Consider the following 14,576-nt stretch of genomic DNA (forward strand, 5'->3'; position numbering starts at 1 on the left):
TATTAAGACAAAAAAGAAAGAAATTTTTGGCTGTTCATCATTTCAGGTGCAACCCAATTGCTACTGAAGCAGTCTGTCACCTGGAACGTTGGGGATAATATTATTCTAGCTTCAACAAGCAGGCGTCCAGGAGAGAACGAAGAGTTAACAATTACCAGTGTGTCAGGAGATGGCAGAACGATAGAAGTAAAACCAGCCTTAAAATACAAACACATCTCTATCAATCAAACTATTGCTGGCAAAGTGATAGAGACGCGCGCCGAAGTGGGTCTTCTTACTCGGAACGTTGTCGTAGAGGGCTCGGTACAACGAGAATGGTCCGAAGGTATCCGAAAGTGCCCCAAAGACTTTGACCCAGACCAGTTTGCGACTCAGACTTGTTTTAATGGTCGATACAATGATGAAGAACAAAGTGACCAGTTCGGGTCTCAAATCATGTTGAATGCTAAAGAAATGAATAAAGGACTTGTGACAGGAAGGATATCGTATATCGAGGTTCGACATGCAGGACAGTCTTTTAAACTAGGTCAGTATATACGCTAGTGCGCGGGATGCCTGTGATTTGTGCGCACATTCACGTGAACATTACGTGACGTAGAATGCATATTGTCGATGTTTGAAGGTTAAATGATGGTATTACATGTTGATACATGTATAATATTAATATTTTTATAATCATGAAATAATCTTGCTAACATTGTCATGAGCATTTATTGCATGCAAAAGAATTATTTCACTTTTTAAAAATTGTGCTATTTCCCACAGGTCGTTATCCCATTCATTTCCATATGAGCGGTGACGTCACAGGATCGTACGTCCGCGGCTGCGCAATACACCACACGTTCAACCGTGCCGTGACGATCCATGGTGTGCACGGGCTGCTGGTCGAACGTAACGTAGCATATCACGTGATGGGGCATGCGTACTTCATCGAGGATGGAATCGAGACTGGAAACACCATTCAGTATAATCTTGGTGTGTATGTGACGTCATCGAGCAGTCTACTCAATGTGGATGTAACGCCTGGGACATTTTGGATTACAAACCCAAACAACACAGGTGGGGTATCTGTTTGTATAATCTCTATTCCATTTCCCTTAGACAGGTTGCTATGGCAACTTCTATTTAAAATCTTAGAGATCCTCTTATAGGTTGCTATGGCAACTTACTTTTATAACGACGACATGATAAGCCCTTAAATTTTGATTTCCCCTTGCGTCTAAGTTTTGTAATATTTTGTTTCTTAACAGTTCGCCATAACGCCGCGGCAGCTGGAAGTCATTTCGGATTCTGGTACAACATGCCGGTACATCCCGGAGGACCCTCGTATGCCCCTACAGTCTGGCCGAGAAAAAACCCCCTCGGAGAATTCCGTAATAACACCGCGCACTCATTTGGACGATACGGATTATGGATCTTCCCGACGTACATCCCACTTCTGACACCAACATCAAGTACAGACATAACTGTCCCCGCCAAGTTCCAAGACTTCCTTGCGTACAACAACTTGAAGGGGTTCGAGGTAAATGAAGTGGGCGCCGTACAAGCTGTTAACTGTACGATGATGGACAACAAGGAGGCTGGCTTTGAGGTGACGATTGTTCAAGCTCCTTGGAGCGCTACAAGAGGTGCAGCGATCCGTGATTCGTTAGTCGTAGGATACAGTGCAATTAGTGGTAATGACCCCTCGCATTGCACCTTTGGTGGTGTTGTCGGACCTCAGTCAACAAGGTTAACTTTATCAGGTGTAACGTTTGTTAACTTTGATGCACCAAAGTGCGCAGCATTGAAAGGGTGTTCGTTCTGTCGTCCGAATCAAGGTGGATGGACTGTTAAACTTGAGAAGACCAAGTTTATACGTTCGCCAAATAAGGCTGGATTTCTATGGCAACACGAGACGGTGTATAAAGACCTAGACGGGACGCTTACAGGTAATTTTTTAAAATTCTTTTAATTTATTTATTTATTTTAGGTCATGTTCTAGCAACGCGAGAGAAAAAACAAAACAAAACAAAACAAAACAACAAAAAAAAAAACAACAAAAAAAACAAAAACAAAAACAAAAAAACAAAAAAAAAAACCAAAACAAAAAAACAAACAAACAAGGATTTAACTGTTATTTTACACGTTTGCTAGTGCATTAACTCTATAAAAAAGGGTTTTCCTGTAAAGTTTCATAAAGTTTCATATAAAGAGAACACTTTTAGACCATAACCACCAACATGTTATGCATCTTTTAATTTCCGGTTTTGGTTTTTAATCCAGGCTTTGCTGGGGGTAGTATCGTAGCAACCAATGAAAACCTATCCCCTCAACACTGTACCCAATCCCCCTCCGCCAGTCTTGGCGATGTACCAGGGAGCATCTGTGACGCATCTATAAAGTTCCGTCGCTTTGCTTGGAACAACCCAGTGCCTTCTTCCCTTCTCTACAAAGACGCGTTGCTAAGTAACCAGTACGGAACGAGCCGTGTTCCATGGGCATCGATGCGTCTGACGCACAAGAACGGATGGATGGCAACGGTGATTGTCGGGGAAAACTATAACTTCACATTTGAAAATGCGCAACAGCTCAGTAATATTTCTTACAGGTAAAGTGCAGCAAATGACCGTGACCGTGCCTATCACAGCAATCTGATTGGACAAGCAGAAGTATTTTTGCGCGCTGTGATGAGTTGGAAGGAATATTGCATGACTGTAAAAACGACACGGCCACGGTACCTAATTAATAGTTTTTTGGACCAATCACAGTGCGCGAAATCACTCCTCATCCAATCAAAAAATTGATCGGACACATCAACACAGTCACAGACACGACTGTAACCTTGAGATTTTTCATAGCCATATGAAACTTTCTTTTGCTGCCATCAATAGCTAGACTCCTCTACCTTGGGCGTAGTATTTTCCCATTTCAGACCATGTGTTATTCTCTTGAGAATAAGATTCTTTGTTTGAGTTGTATTCATATTCATGTGTCTTCTCATACGCAACTGTTAAATAAAGAAATTATACTCTAGGAAATGTCATGTCTGTAATGGTAAAGCATCACGCCCAAGGTAACGTACGGTGAACGTGTCGTGTGCAGTTATTAATTCTATGACAACCTTTGACGTGTACGGTGCATTAACACTATTAATACATAACTAAATGTATATATATTATATATCACACGCAGTGGCCGATTCTACGAGTTTGAACAAGATGACTACGTATTGATAACCCATCCGATGAAATACAACCCTGACATCATCAAAACAACCGGGAAAACAATCAACATGTCCAGCGGTATACCACAGCCACAGCATGCGTCAACGGGGGATTGGTTTTATAGTAACATAACGAAAGAGATGACTTATATAGTGACAGGGGACAGTAATGGCGGACTGGTCAATAGGGATGTCAAGCTACAAGTGAGTGGGAAAGATAAGACATTATTCAATCTCGTACCCAGAGCCTGCGTTTCTTCTGGCCTGCGGCGAAGAACGAGGGCTCTGGCATATTCCATTTTGGCGCATGCGCAGTTTTCCGGAAGTGAAATATAATGAATGAAAATCATGCTTTCAAACCTGCTTTCAAACATAGTTCTGTGTTTACTTTCGATCAAAATAAGATTTAGAAATGGGGAACATATTTTTTAAGTCTTTTAACGTATGCGCTCTTAATACCGGAAGTCCAAGAAATCCTGGTCTCAAAAAATGGATTATGCCACAGCCCTCGTTCTTCGCCGCAGGCCAGAAGAAACGCAGGCTCTGGGAACGAGATTGCATTATTTAATGTTAGTCATTTAAAATATACCTTTTTTGTTTGGGCGTAATGTTTTCCCATTTCAGACCACGTGTCATCCACTAAAGAACAAGATTCTTTGTCTGAGAGTTGTATCCAAATTCATGTGTCTTCTCATGTGCAACCGTTAAAAAAAAAAGAAATGATACTCTAGGGAATGACATGATCTGAAATGGGATAACATATATTACATCCAAGACGAAAATGTCTCCCTCTCTCGCAGTGTTGCTAACCACATTTAACAATGTTTTCACTTGATTTAAATTATCACAAATCATTAAAATTATTATTATTATTAATTGAAATTAATTTCAGGTAATTCGCTGTTTCTATAAAAACTGCATCAAACCCACCCCACCCCCTCCCCCCGAGAAAAGACCTCTACAGTACCTGAAATGGTCTGACCCTGAAAGCTGGTACGGCACAGAAGAGGGCTACGGGGGATATAACAAGAAGTTACCTGAAGATGGCGATGACGTCATGATTAAACAAGGTACTTCATCATGTGACGTCACGTATTCTATTCATTAGGACAGAAATCGTATACGGTATTAGAACAGAACCAATATTAGTTTTCTCTCTTCAAACGTGCCACAGGAACTCCAATATTAACTTACATATTGTTTGCCAATTAGCCCGTTCCGAAATTGAGAAAAAACTGGGTCGAGTTGGCATTGCAATGCATTGTGGGGCTGTTTTGGGGGACGAAATAGATGCCATCTTGGAAATATGTCCCCTAAAATACTCCCACCATGCTCTGCAATGCTAACTCGGCCCAGTTTTTCTCAACTTCGGAATGGCTAGCATATTTTTACTCATGAATGACTAGGATGGTGGATGGTTGCTGATGCTAAAATACCAACCTTAAGAAAACTCATCATATACGGTACATTAGAACTGGACCCAACCTTGGACTTTGAACTCAACGCGACGTACATCTTCGTAGCGCCAGGTGCCAATCTTATTATTGGTTGGCCTGATCAGCCAATGAGTGGGCGAGTTGTCATCCGGCTTCATGGGGACTGGGACACACCGGAAATGATTTTGCAGGACGCGCCAAGTATTGGTGCAAAAGCTATGGGTAAGAAAGTGTTGCGCAGTTCTATGACGTCAATTATATATTATTGATAATTTATTAATAATAATTTGATATTATTTATAGCCATTTTTGGAAACCTTGAAATCCATGGTCAAAACCAGACCGTGTACTGGACTCAGCTTGAAAGGACTGCGGATGCTGGAGCGAAGGAAATTCGAGTCAAAGAGGCCGTTGATTGGATGAAGGGTGATGTGATTGTCATTGCGCCGACTACCTACATGCCACAGGAAACTGAGGTTATGACAATAGGTAAGGCTGTTTGATTGGACGAATGATTGGTGACGCGGTAGAAAACAAGAGAGCTATCTCTTGTAGAAAACAAATAAAAAGGTAATCTGTCGCTTGTCACTTTTTCCCTCAATACTGATTCAAGTATATTCTCAGGAGAAACAACACTCAAGAGAACGAGAAAACGACGATTTATGATTAGATTATTGCGCGGTTTTCATCTCTCAAATCCTGTTTCTTTTATTTTTTTCTTTCTTGTGTCTTTCTTTTTTCGCCATGATTTCTCTCTCAACCATAAATCTTCGGTATTCAACAGAGAGTCTGTCTGCAGACGGCAAAACCATCCATCTAGTCGACAACCTAAAACACAAGCATATTAGCATGACCAGCACTATAGGATCACAGAATGTTACCATGGCCGCAGAAGTAGGACTGCTGACCAGGAATATCGTGATCGAAGGCGCTGATGACGTCACTGGGCTACAAGAGAAGCAGCTGTTTGGTTGTAGAGTATTGGTCAGCTCGATGAAAGGAAGTCACGAGAATAAAGACAGAAGGATAAGGATAGAAAATGTTGAGTTTCGAAATTGTGGACAAGATGGCTGGTCAGACTATTATGATCCAAGGTAACATTCTAATTACAAAAAATTGTTATAGAAATACTTTTCATCGCTACCACCACCGCAGTACAGCAGTTGCGCAGCTCAACGGGCTGGAACTCAAAGCATGTGAAGGCGCGTGCAGCCGAAAAGTACAGCAGTTGCGCAGCTCAATGGTCTCGAACTGAAAGCATGTGAAGGCGCGTGCAGCCGAAAAGTATCTTATTGTAAGAATATTTGAGAGGTTTTATGCCTGAGAAACACGAAACATTGTTTTCGATTGCTTTTTTTTTGGCATGGGCAGTGCAATCATTCCTCTTTACTGCCGTATAACGCATGAAGTATATATGCTCCGTACTGTTCCTCGTGCGACAAGACGGTATCGCGTCCTTGCATTTGGATTCAAAATCTCGTGCGCGTGATTGGATTTTTATATTTTTTATTGTGTTATGTTGTCTTAAAATCCTTCCTTCCTTCTTACTTTAGGTACTCTCTCTCTTTCCTTGACATACCACATCTCTCCTCTTCATCGTACGTCCGTGGTAATTCTTTCCATCACGGCTACAACACTGGCTTAGGAGTGTTTGGAGTGAATGGTCTCTTGATTCAAGATAACATCGTTCATCGGTCTCTTGGGTCCTCATTCAGGATAACTGGATCACGACACACATTATTACACAATCTGGCCGTGTTCAGTGTCTCTCCAGGTAATACTGTTATTAAGGCGTCAGTTTGCGAGTAATAAATACTACACCAATGGTTATACGACTGTTATGAAATTGTTCTGATTGGTTGGGAGCGCGTGATTTATGAGAACACACAGCACACGCGCACACTTTCAGTTGCGTCATTCGTATCCAAAATAACAGTTATTGTAATTTGTATTTCATAAAAGAAATAAAAAAGCTGTGTGGGGTTATAAAGCACTTGAGGATTGGCAGAACGCTCTGCTATGCGTCGTGCTTCTCCTAACACTTCTCTTGTGTTCTGCTACCCCCTACGTGCTATATGACTGCACACAGCACGCGCGCGTGTTTTTTATTTCTTTAGCATAACTTTACGAGCAAGCGCGCACCCGTTCAATAACGCTGATCATCAGCATAGGAAAAGCGCACGTCGTATAACATAACGTATAACAATATATTTTTACCATACTACCAGTATTAATCCATTCAGTTTGGCTTTTTAAGACTTCTTTTTTGGCAGCCAAAGTATACTATTAAAATTGGTACTTGTTGACTTGTTGACAGTGGTCGCCAAGCATTATATGGCGATGTATATACCAAAATTAAACTTCAATATTATTATTCTTTTCTTCTCAGCGACATTCAATGGACGGCAAGAATCAATGAACATGTTATGGCATTCATCGTTTGAACTCAACCGAGCAGATGACATCACGCTACGAGACAATGCTGCAGCCGGTAGCGAGAGGATTGGGTTCCACATTCGCGGTGAGAAATGCTATACCGCTGATCCAACAAACGCCTGGCTCAGGAACGCGGCCCATTCATGTTTACACGGTGTTCATATTGGCTACAATGATGGATATCCTGGCTGTGCTAAGGTTGCGAATTTCCTGAGCTGGAAAAACTGGGACTATGGTGTCTTTGGTTATCCAAGATCGAGGGTGATGGTGGAGGACTGTATACTCGTTGATAACAAAGCAGGTAGGTGAATCTATTCTTAGTTTGCACGTTACGTCATCGCCGCCATGTTGGAGGTATCGAACAAATGACTTCAACTGATTTCATTTTCTATTAAAGAGGCTTTGCACCATCACTTGGTGGCAGCCATGACAGGAGGCATAACAATAGAGTCTTCCTCCCGGTCCCCTGGTAAACTGAATTCTTTCTTGTGTACTGTAAATCAGATTAGACCAGATTCAAGCCTCTATTGTTGATACCATCAACATGGCCGCCATTGGCTTTGTCATTTGACTCTCTTGGGATTTTATCAGGACCAAATAAAAGGAGAAGTCGCAACCTGCGATGTAGAGTATTATTTCCTTTTCTCTTTAATAAATTCCTTGATTTATCTAACAGTAGTATTTCTCTATCTTTTTATTAGGTGTCTTGATAAACGTCTACGCGCCGCCTTCTCTCTCACACACTACCGCTGACAAGTTCGTCGAGCTTGATCGCATACTCATAATAGGTACCAGTCCCTCTTTTGACTGCTCAGTCGATACCATTGCACCAATCAACGCGCACGTCACCGCCAAGGCTCGTGGACCTCGAACTAAAGGGGGTGGACACATAGGGTTTGTGTTATCGACCTTTTCATCTGGTCCTGGCTTGGCGCCGGAATTTCCTTGGAACTTGATCGAGTCGTATCCAGCCATCAATGGCATAACTAGGATTAACTCCATTACCTTCTCGTCTTTTGGGACCAAGTGTGGCAAGAGAAGTGTTGCGATAATGACGAACCCCTTGTCACCTGACGCCATGCATCCGACAGAGGTGAGTCACGTGACCAGTCATGTGATTAGTTGTCACGTGATTAATGTATATTATTTTTAAACCAAGATATATAGAGCGTTTTCACTCACGTGAGAAGGCAGCCATTTTGGTTTACCAAACAATAGAAAGTTTCTGCACAGTATTTGCGTAACGATAGAGTTAAATTCCCGGAGGACTGGCTGCATTTTTTATGCAAACGGTCTATAGACTGCACTTTGTGATAGTTATCCATGTTTTATAGAATAATTTTACACTTGATGTCTCTGTACAGATCCGTGGCTTATCCCTACATTCTATGAACCAATCAAATCTGGTCCTGTTAGAGCCGCCTATGTTGGGTTGGGTCAACCCATCTGATTGTGTCGATATGGACTGTGATGGTCACAAGGAGGTTCTCATCACTGATGTTGATGGATCCATGACAGGAAGAGCTGGGGGAACTGTCATCTCGAAAGCTGAATATGAGTGGAATGGTGATCCGAGACGTGGCTTGGGTGAGTATGAGAATTATACCATTTCACTGAAACAATCGTTAGGCTTATCTAATACGAAAACTACACAATATGTTAGAGTTACTAGAATTACACAAATTTTTATATAGGCGCTTCTAGATCAACTATAATTTAGAAGTTGATTTTTACGGAGGGAGGAAAACGGAGAGCTCGGAGAAAAACCCTATTAGCACTGGAGAAAATCAACAAACAACTCTACTATACTCACATACAACGTCGAGTCTGAGAAAAGAGCTCTTTAATTTCTATAGGCAGACGATGACGAGGCAGGGGTTTAATTTGTACTTATTACTTCATACATGCAGGTGATTACCGTATACCCAAAGCGATGCTCACTGCTGGCAAAGATGGATCCAGGTTAAATGCGTCTGTTGTCGCGCCGCATCATGGGATAGTAAGGGGTACTCGAAGTAAGAACCTTTGTAAATGGAACGTCGATTGGAATGCATACACCTGTAGAGATATAGGTAAATATCTGTGTTATTAACCTGTGACGTCATGACCGCCATTTTGGATGATAAGTTGATCAACAGTTTGATCATTTATTTGGGTTTGCTTGCTTTTAAGATTATGAAATGCTCGTGATAGAAAGCATGGACGCAGACACTGAGGTGCGCCGGCTGTCACCCGTAGCATTGTCAGCGGATGGGTATACGAATCTCCTAAATGGTCCCCAGGACCACGGCTGGTGCTTCGGATACACGTGTCAAGAAAGGATCTCAACCTTCTATGGTATAGTGGCCACTGGACGGAACTATACTCTGTATTTCACTGGTAAGGTTTGAGTTGACAGTCTCGAGGTCAACTTTGAGAAGAATTTAAAGACCAATTTCAACTTTCAAACCTGTTTTATCCATACTCTGAAACAACCTCTGATCTAAGTGCACGAATGTCACCTAACTACGACAGTCCACTCAAATAACGAACGACAATATTTTAAGATTCTCGCACTTGCTTTCTTTCTTTCTTTTTTCTCTTCTTCTTCTGTCTTCTTGCTTCTGTTGCTGCTTTTTATTCTTTTGGTGGGGGGAGGAGGGGGGAGGGTAGAAGGATTTCAGTCTGTCTTCCTTTTTCCCTTCTTTTCTTTACGTTTATCATTCATTCAGTCCGTTCAGATCCTCGGCCTTCCATTCTTTCTTTCTTTCTTTCTTTCTTTTTCTTTCTTTCTTTCTTTCTTTCTTTCTTTCTTCATTTCTTTCTTCATTCATTTAAGGTACGAATCCTGAAAAGCTACGCCTACGACTCCTGAACAGCAACACCCATCAAGTCTTACGCTTGTCCATCTGGTACTCCAAACCTGGACGACTTGATATCTATCGTAAGGGACAGTATGTCTACCCTACGAATACAGACTTCAAGAACAGCGGTTTTACTCTTAAGAAAAAGGATCCACGCCTCCCAGACGATCAGTTTGAGCCCCCACTCACAAGTATCAGCGGTTCAAGCTATTTTGATAACGAACTGAAGATGTTAATGGTAGTTGTGCGTGGTGGGAGCCCTGTGGATATTCGAACCATGCCTATAATTCAAGTCACAATAGGTACGTACTACGCACCGGGGGAAGGGTGGAGAACTTTTGTTGGTCATCCCTTTATACTTTTATTCGAATTGCCTTGTTTTCCAGGCACTAAACCGGTGCATGTGGATGATTTCTTCGAAAAGAATCTCATCAGAAATCTGGCGGCTCTGCTGAATATCGAACGATCCCGCATACGCGTGGTTGAGGTCGTAAACGCTGCGGGACGACCCCGAAGACGTCGATCAATCCCGCAAGATGACACGATGAAAATAAAACTAGAGATTTCTAATCCACCGCCATCCCGTATCCCGTACAAACCTGAAGAACGCTACGACGAAAACAGTACTTCCGGTCCAAGGTAAATCTCATTTCCGGTTAGTGTTCTGTAAAAATTCGATATTTGTCTAAATGATCTTCTTCTACTCCTTCAGTACCAGTTCACCAACGTCCACGACACCTCTTCCTTACCCGGATGTGACGTCATACTCGGAATTAAAGCAGCTGTCCTCCAAGATAGTCGAGGCCGCACAAACTAAAAGGATGTCCAAGGCTCTAAAACTCGACGTATTATCGATTGATGTGGTCGATCCCGAACCTCCCCGAGTGGACCCGACTGGTGGTGTTCGGGCTACGAATGAAACGGGTGAGTCATAATTTCAATGATTTGCTTGCGGGATGATCCCGAATACCTCGCGCTATCCCAAGGGATGGTTTCATTGAATATATATTGAGATTTTTTGGGTATGTTTTGTTCATAGGTGGCCCGTCTAATCGAACATGGCGATATGATGAAATTATGACATGGAAGGAAGAAAACAAGACTAATCCTGAACATGATTATTTGATTCCCGCTAAACTTCTCGTCACTCAGAGCCCTAAAGATGCCAACGAGACTGTCCCATTTGGTCTGCAGCCAAGGCTCCTGATTCTGGATGCGTTCAATAGGACTGTTAAGACGCTTGGACATGGAAATGATTCCCAATGGTATGGAATAATAACTGTAACAAGCGCCGCAAGCCAGCATTCCAGCAGGCTCATATACTCCTGTTTTTCAATGTTCGTATTCAGTAATGTTCAATAATCGTGGGAAAGTAAGCTAGAATGCTTTGCCATAGAAATTATGGACTATTTACTTATAGCACCACAGGCAGCCCAATAACTCGGTTTTGTTACTATAGTCATATTCAATGATCTATATTGTTTAAAAATCTACCTTTTTCTCAGGTTGATAACAGCTACAATTCGGCGAGGTACAGGTCAACAAGGGTCTCTCCTTGGCGGGAACAACACTATTCCATTTATCAACGGCTGGGCAAACTTCACTAACCTCTACATCACACACAGCGCAGACGGCTACATCGTTGACTTCACCGTAACAAGCCCAACAACAGCAAACATCACAGCATCGTCTGAAGCATTCGAGGTCAAAGAAAGGGTTCTTTATTTTACGTTGATTTCGAGTCCACGTGAAGCGAACGAGACGGTACCGTTTGACCAGCAGCCTGTTGTGGAAGTGCGCGATGCGGCGAATGGAGACCTGGTGACGAATACAGGTTGGAAAGGAAGGAAATGGATATGTAATGTTGCCATGGAGAACCCAAGCAAAAACAAAGGTAACCCAACCATAGAAAGTAATATTCAACTTACTCTTATACCCCAATATTATGCTCGCGGCTTAGCGGTATTGTAAGGGACAAGACAGTGGTCTTAAATAAGTACCCGACTTTTACTTTGGGAGAAAATCCAGGATTTCACTTCCCGAGGTTGTTGGTACCAGGCACCCCCAACCCTCCCCTCCCCTGTAAATTAGGTCCCGTGAAATGCAATCGTTTTGACCTTATCCCTAAATAGCATACATTGAAGTGATAATCATGAATTACTTAGAATTCACCCCTTGCACCGAGTGCCTAGAGGAATTGTTCTGGGGGACAAAACAATGGATTTCTTTTGCCGTAAGAAGGGACGGCCTATTGTTTTGTCCCCCAGAACAATTCCTCTACGAAATCAATGCAAGGGGTCTATTCAAAAAGTGAGGTATTGCATCTTGCAGGTTACCTGAACGGATCAACAAGTATCGGGTTTACATCAGGCGTTGCAAGGTTTACTAACCTGTCTATTGATTATGCTGGTAGCGGCTACATCCTCAGTATAAATGTCTTCACTGTGCCAGCGTCACGATATTCTTATGGCATTAGTACAAACCCTTTTGATGTCAAGGAGAGACAGCTTAAACTCGTTATCGTCCAACAACCAGGTAAATATAGAAAGTACGTCATACCGCCTCCCGCCTTACTGCGCTTACGTGGTGGGGTAACTACCTGATGTGCGGGAGGTCCTGGGTTAACGTTAAAGCCCCGACCTGTCCAAAACTCAGGGTCTTAAGATATCTGAGTAGAATATGCTGCATTCGCTCTTAAAAATTCTGCAAATGTTTAGACCTTCGTCGTGGCTCGGATGACCACGTAAAATGCATGGCGTTTCTGTTAAAACCAGGACGTTAAACACGAGCTGCAAGTTAGTTGAAACCGTGCCTCTTCCAGTTATCTCACTGGTTTCTATTCATTTATTCTCTTTTTGCAGGAAACTGCAATGATACCGTAACATGTGGTTTCCAACCCATCATCGAAATCCAAGACCTTGCCACAAACCGACCGGTCGGTAATATAGGTTGGCGTGGTCGGAAGTGGACGCTTCTTGCCACGATGGTCAACGGAATTGACCCCAGCCAACTGAACGGGACAACTCTACTCACTGTTCCCAAGTCAGGAAGGATCAGATATTCTGACTTAAGGTTCAGCGATGTTGCTAATGGATATCAGATGAATTTCCAAGTGACCACTTTACCTTATTCAGCTTCGTATTCGCGACTGACGGTAACTTCCGAACGGTTTGATGTTCGACAAAGAATATTCTACCTACAGGTGATAACCCAGCCAGGTTTGGCCAACGCGTCTGAAGTGTTTGGAAGACAACCTGTAGTTGAAGTGAGGGATGCTGGAACACGTGCTCGTGCCACGCCTCTCAAGAGCACGTGTACGGTGACAGCATCGCTGTTTTTAAATCCCAAACCTGGAAAATCAATCCTGAAAGGAAACCAGACTGTCTTAGTTGAAGGAGAAAGAGCAAGGTTTACTAACCTGATGATCACTGAGTATGGAGAGGGATACGTTTTAAGTTTTGAGTCACGCAGTGGAAAACGTGTCCTGTCTGACAGATTTGAGGTATTTAGAAAGAAGACAATTTTTTCTTCCTTTACTTACCTCACTCGGTCTACAGTACATACTTCCAGACCCTCTCTCTTCTTCCCCAGTAGCCATTTATGTCCGAGAATGTTCTAGCCCCCTTCACAGACATTCTTAGTGTCGTAACGCTGTCTTTTCTTAGAACGTCTATATAGGAGGCCAAGGACGATATCCTACCGCAGCGTAACACATGAAGCTTTGCTTTAAAGGTCATGTAACACATTCTCAGACATCCATTCCATCCTAAAATGTGTGCTCACCATTTCCATTACATTTGTCTTTTTTGTATCTTATAGGTGCGCTACGTCAATGATTACTTTCCCGAATTCATTCCGAACAATTCAACACGAACATCATCCGTATCCGAAGGAGTATCGATCGGAACATTTATCCAAACCGTCAGCGCATCAGACAAAGATCAAGGAAGTCAAGGCATCGTGTCTTATTCAATTCACTCGGGTAACATCGGAGATGCATTTTCAATCGATAAACACTCGGGTAATATAACAACGAGAAAGCTCTTAGATCGAGAGGCTACTGCATCGTATATCCTTATCGTCCGAGCGAGCGACGAAGCTGTAGCGGAAAAGATTCGATTTGCCGAGATGAAAATAGTTGTCATAGTTACAGACTTGAATGATAATGCTCCAGTATTTGAAATGAATCCTTTGAGAGCCAACGTTTCCGAGACGGCCTCGCCAGGTCACGTGATAGTACGAGTAAAGGCGAGTGACCCGGATGCAGGCAGTAATGGTGATATAAGGTTCTCTATCACTAAAGGAAACAGCGATAGATATTTTAGCATTAATGAGAACAATGGTGACATTATTGTCAAGAAAGTGCTGGACATGGAAGGGCAAACGCCACCGATGCTGAGTTACACTCTTGGTAAGCTTGATAATATTAGCAGAGCTAAGGGACGCACCATTAGATTTTTGAGGGGGAGAGGGTGGGCAAAATCCAAAAAAATCGAGCACAGCTTTGAAGAGTGAAAAAAAAAAAGGTGCATAAGAAAAGTGGCAGAAAAAAATTCCAAATTATGTCCAAAAAAATTCCTGCACAGCCATGAGGCGTAAAAAAAAAAAAAAAAAAAAAAAAAAATTGCCCAACCCCTCTCAAAAATCTAATGGTCA

At 42.4% G+C, this 14,576-nt stretch overlaps 1 protein-coding gene across 1 annotated transcript in view; it reads left to right on the plus strand.

The window, feature by feature from the left end:
• LOC116298662 (fibrocystin-L) overlaps positions 1–14,576 on the plus strand; it is a 44,557-nt gene that overhangs the window by 19,207 nt on the left and 10,774 nt on the right. The window contains exons 25-47 of the mRNA XM_089028453.1: positions 47–526; positions 766–1,059; positions 1,251–1,931; positions 2,266–2,590; positions 3,175–3,409; positions 4,098–4,275; positions 4,612–4,863; positions 4,945–5,130; positions 5,426–5,735; positions 6,195–6,415; positions 7,031–7,378; positions 7,779–8,170; positions 8,442–8,664; positions 8,988–9,149; positions 9,250–9,456; positions 9,896–10,222; positions 10,307–10,559; positions 10,633–10,844; positions 10,960–11,185; positions 11,426–11,814; positions 12,252–12,455; positions 12,782–13,422; positions 13,740–14,331. Of these exons, the coding sequence (XP_088884579.1) occupies positions 47–526; positions 766–1,059; positions 1,251–1,931; positions 2,266–2,590; positions 3,175–3,409; positions 4,098–4,275; positions 4,612–4,863; positions 4,945–5,130; positions 5,426–5,735; positions 6,195–6,415; positions 7,031–7,378; positions 7,779–8,170; positions 8,442–8,664; positions 8,988–9,149; positions 9,250–9,456; positions 9,896–10,222; positions 10,307–10,559; positions 10,633–10,844; positions 10,960–11,185; positions 11,426–11,814; positions 12,252–12,455; positions 12,782–13,422; positions 13,740–14,331 (7,338 nt within the window). The remainder of the gene's footprint in view (positions 1–46; positions 527–765; positions 1,060–1,250; positions 1,932–2,265; positions 2,591–3,174; positions 3,410–4,097; positions 4,276–4,611; positions 4,864–4,944; positions 5,131–5,425; positions 5,736–6,194; positions 6,416–7,030; positions 7,379–7,778; positions 8,171–8,441; positions 8,665–8,987; positions 9,150–9,249; positions 9,457–9,895; positions 10,223–10,306; positions 10,560–10,632; positions 10,845–10,959; positions 11,186–11,425; positions 11,815–12,251; positions 12,456–12,781; positions 13,423–13,739; positions 14,332–14,576) is intronic.

This window comes from Actinia tenebrosa, unplaced genomic scaffold (assembly GCF_029948245.1).
Source record: "Actinia tenebrosa isolate PJP-AT-01 unplaced genomic scaffold, QUT_ActTen_1.0 PGA_scaffold12__29_contigs__length_12842862, whole genome shotgun sequence".
In the NCBI taxonomy this organism is placed as follows: domain Eukaryota; kingdom Metazoa; phylum Cnidaria; class Anthozoa; order Actiniaria; family Actiniidae; genus Actinia; species Actinia tenebrosa.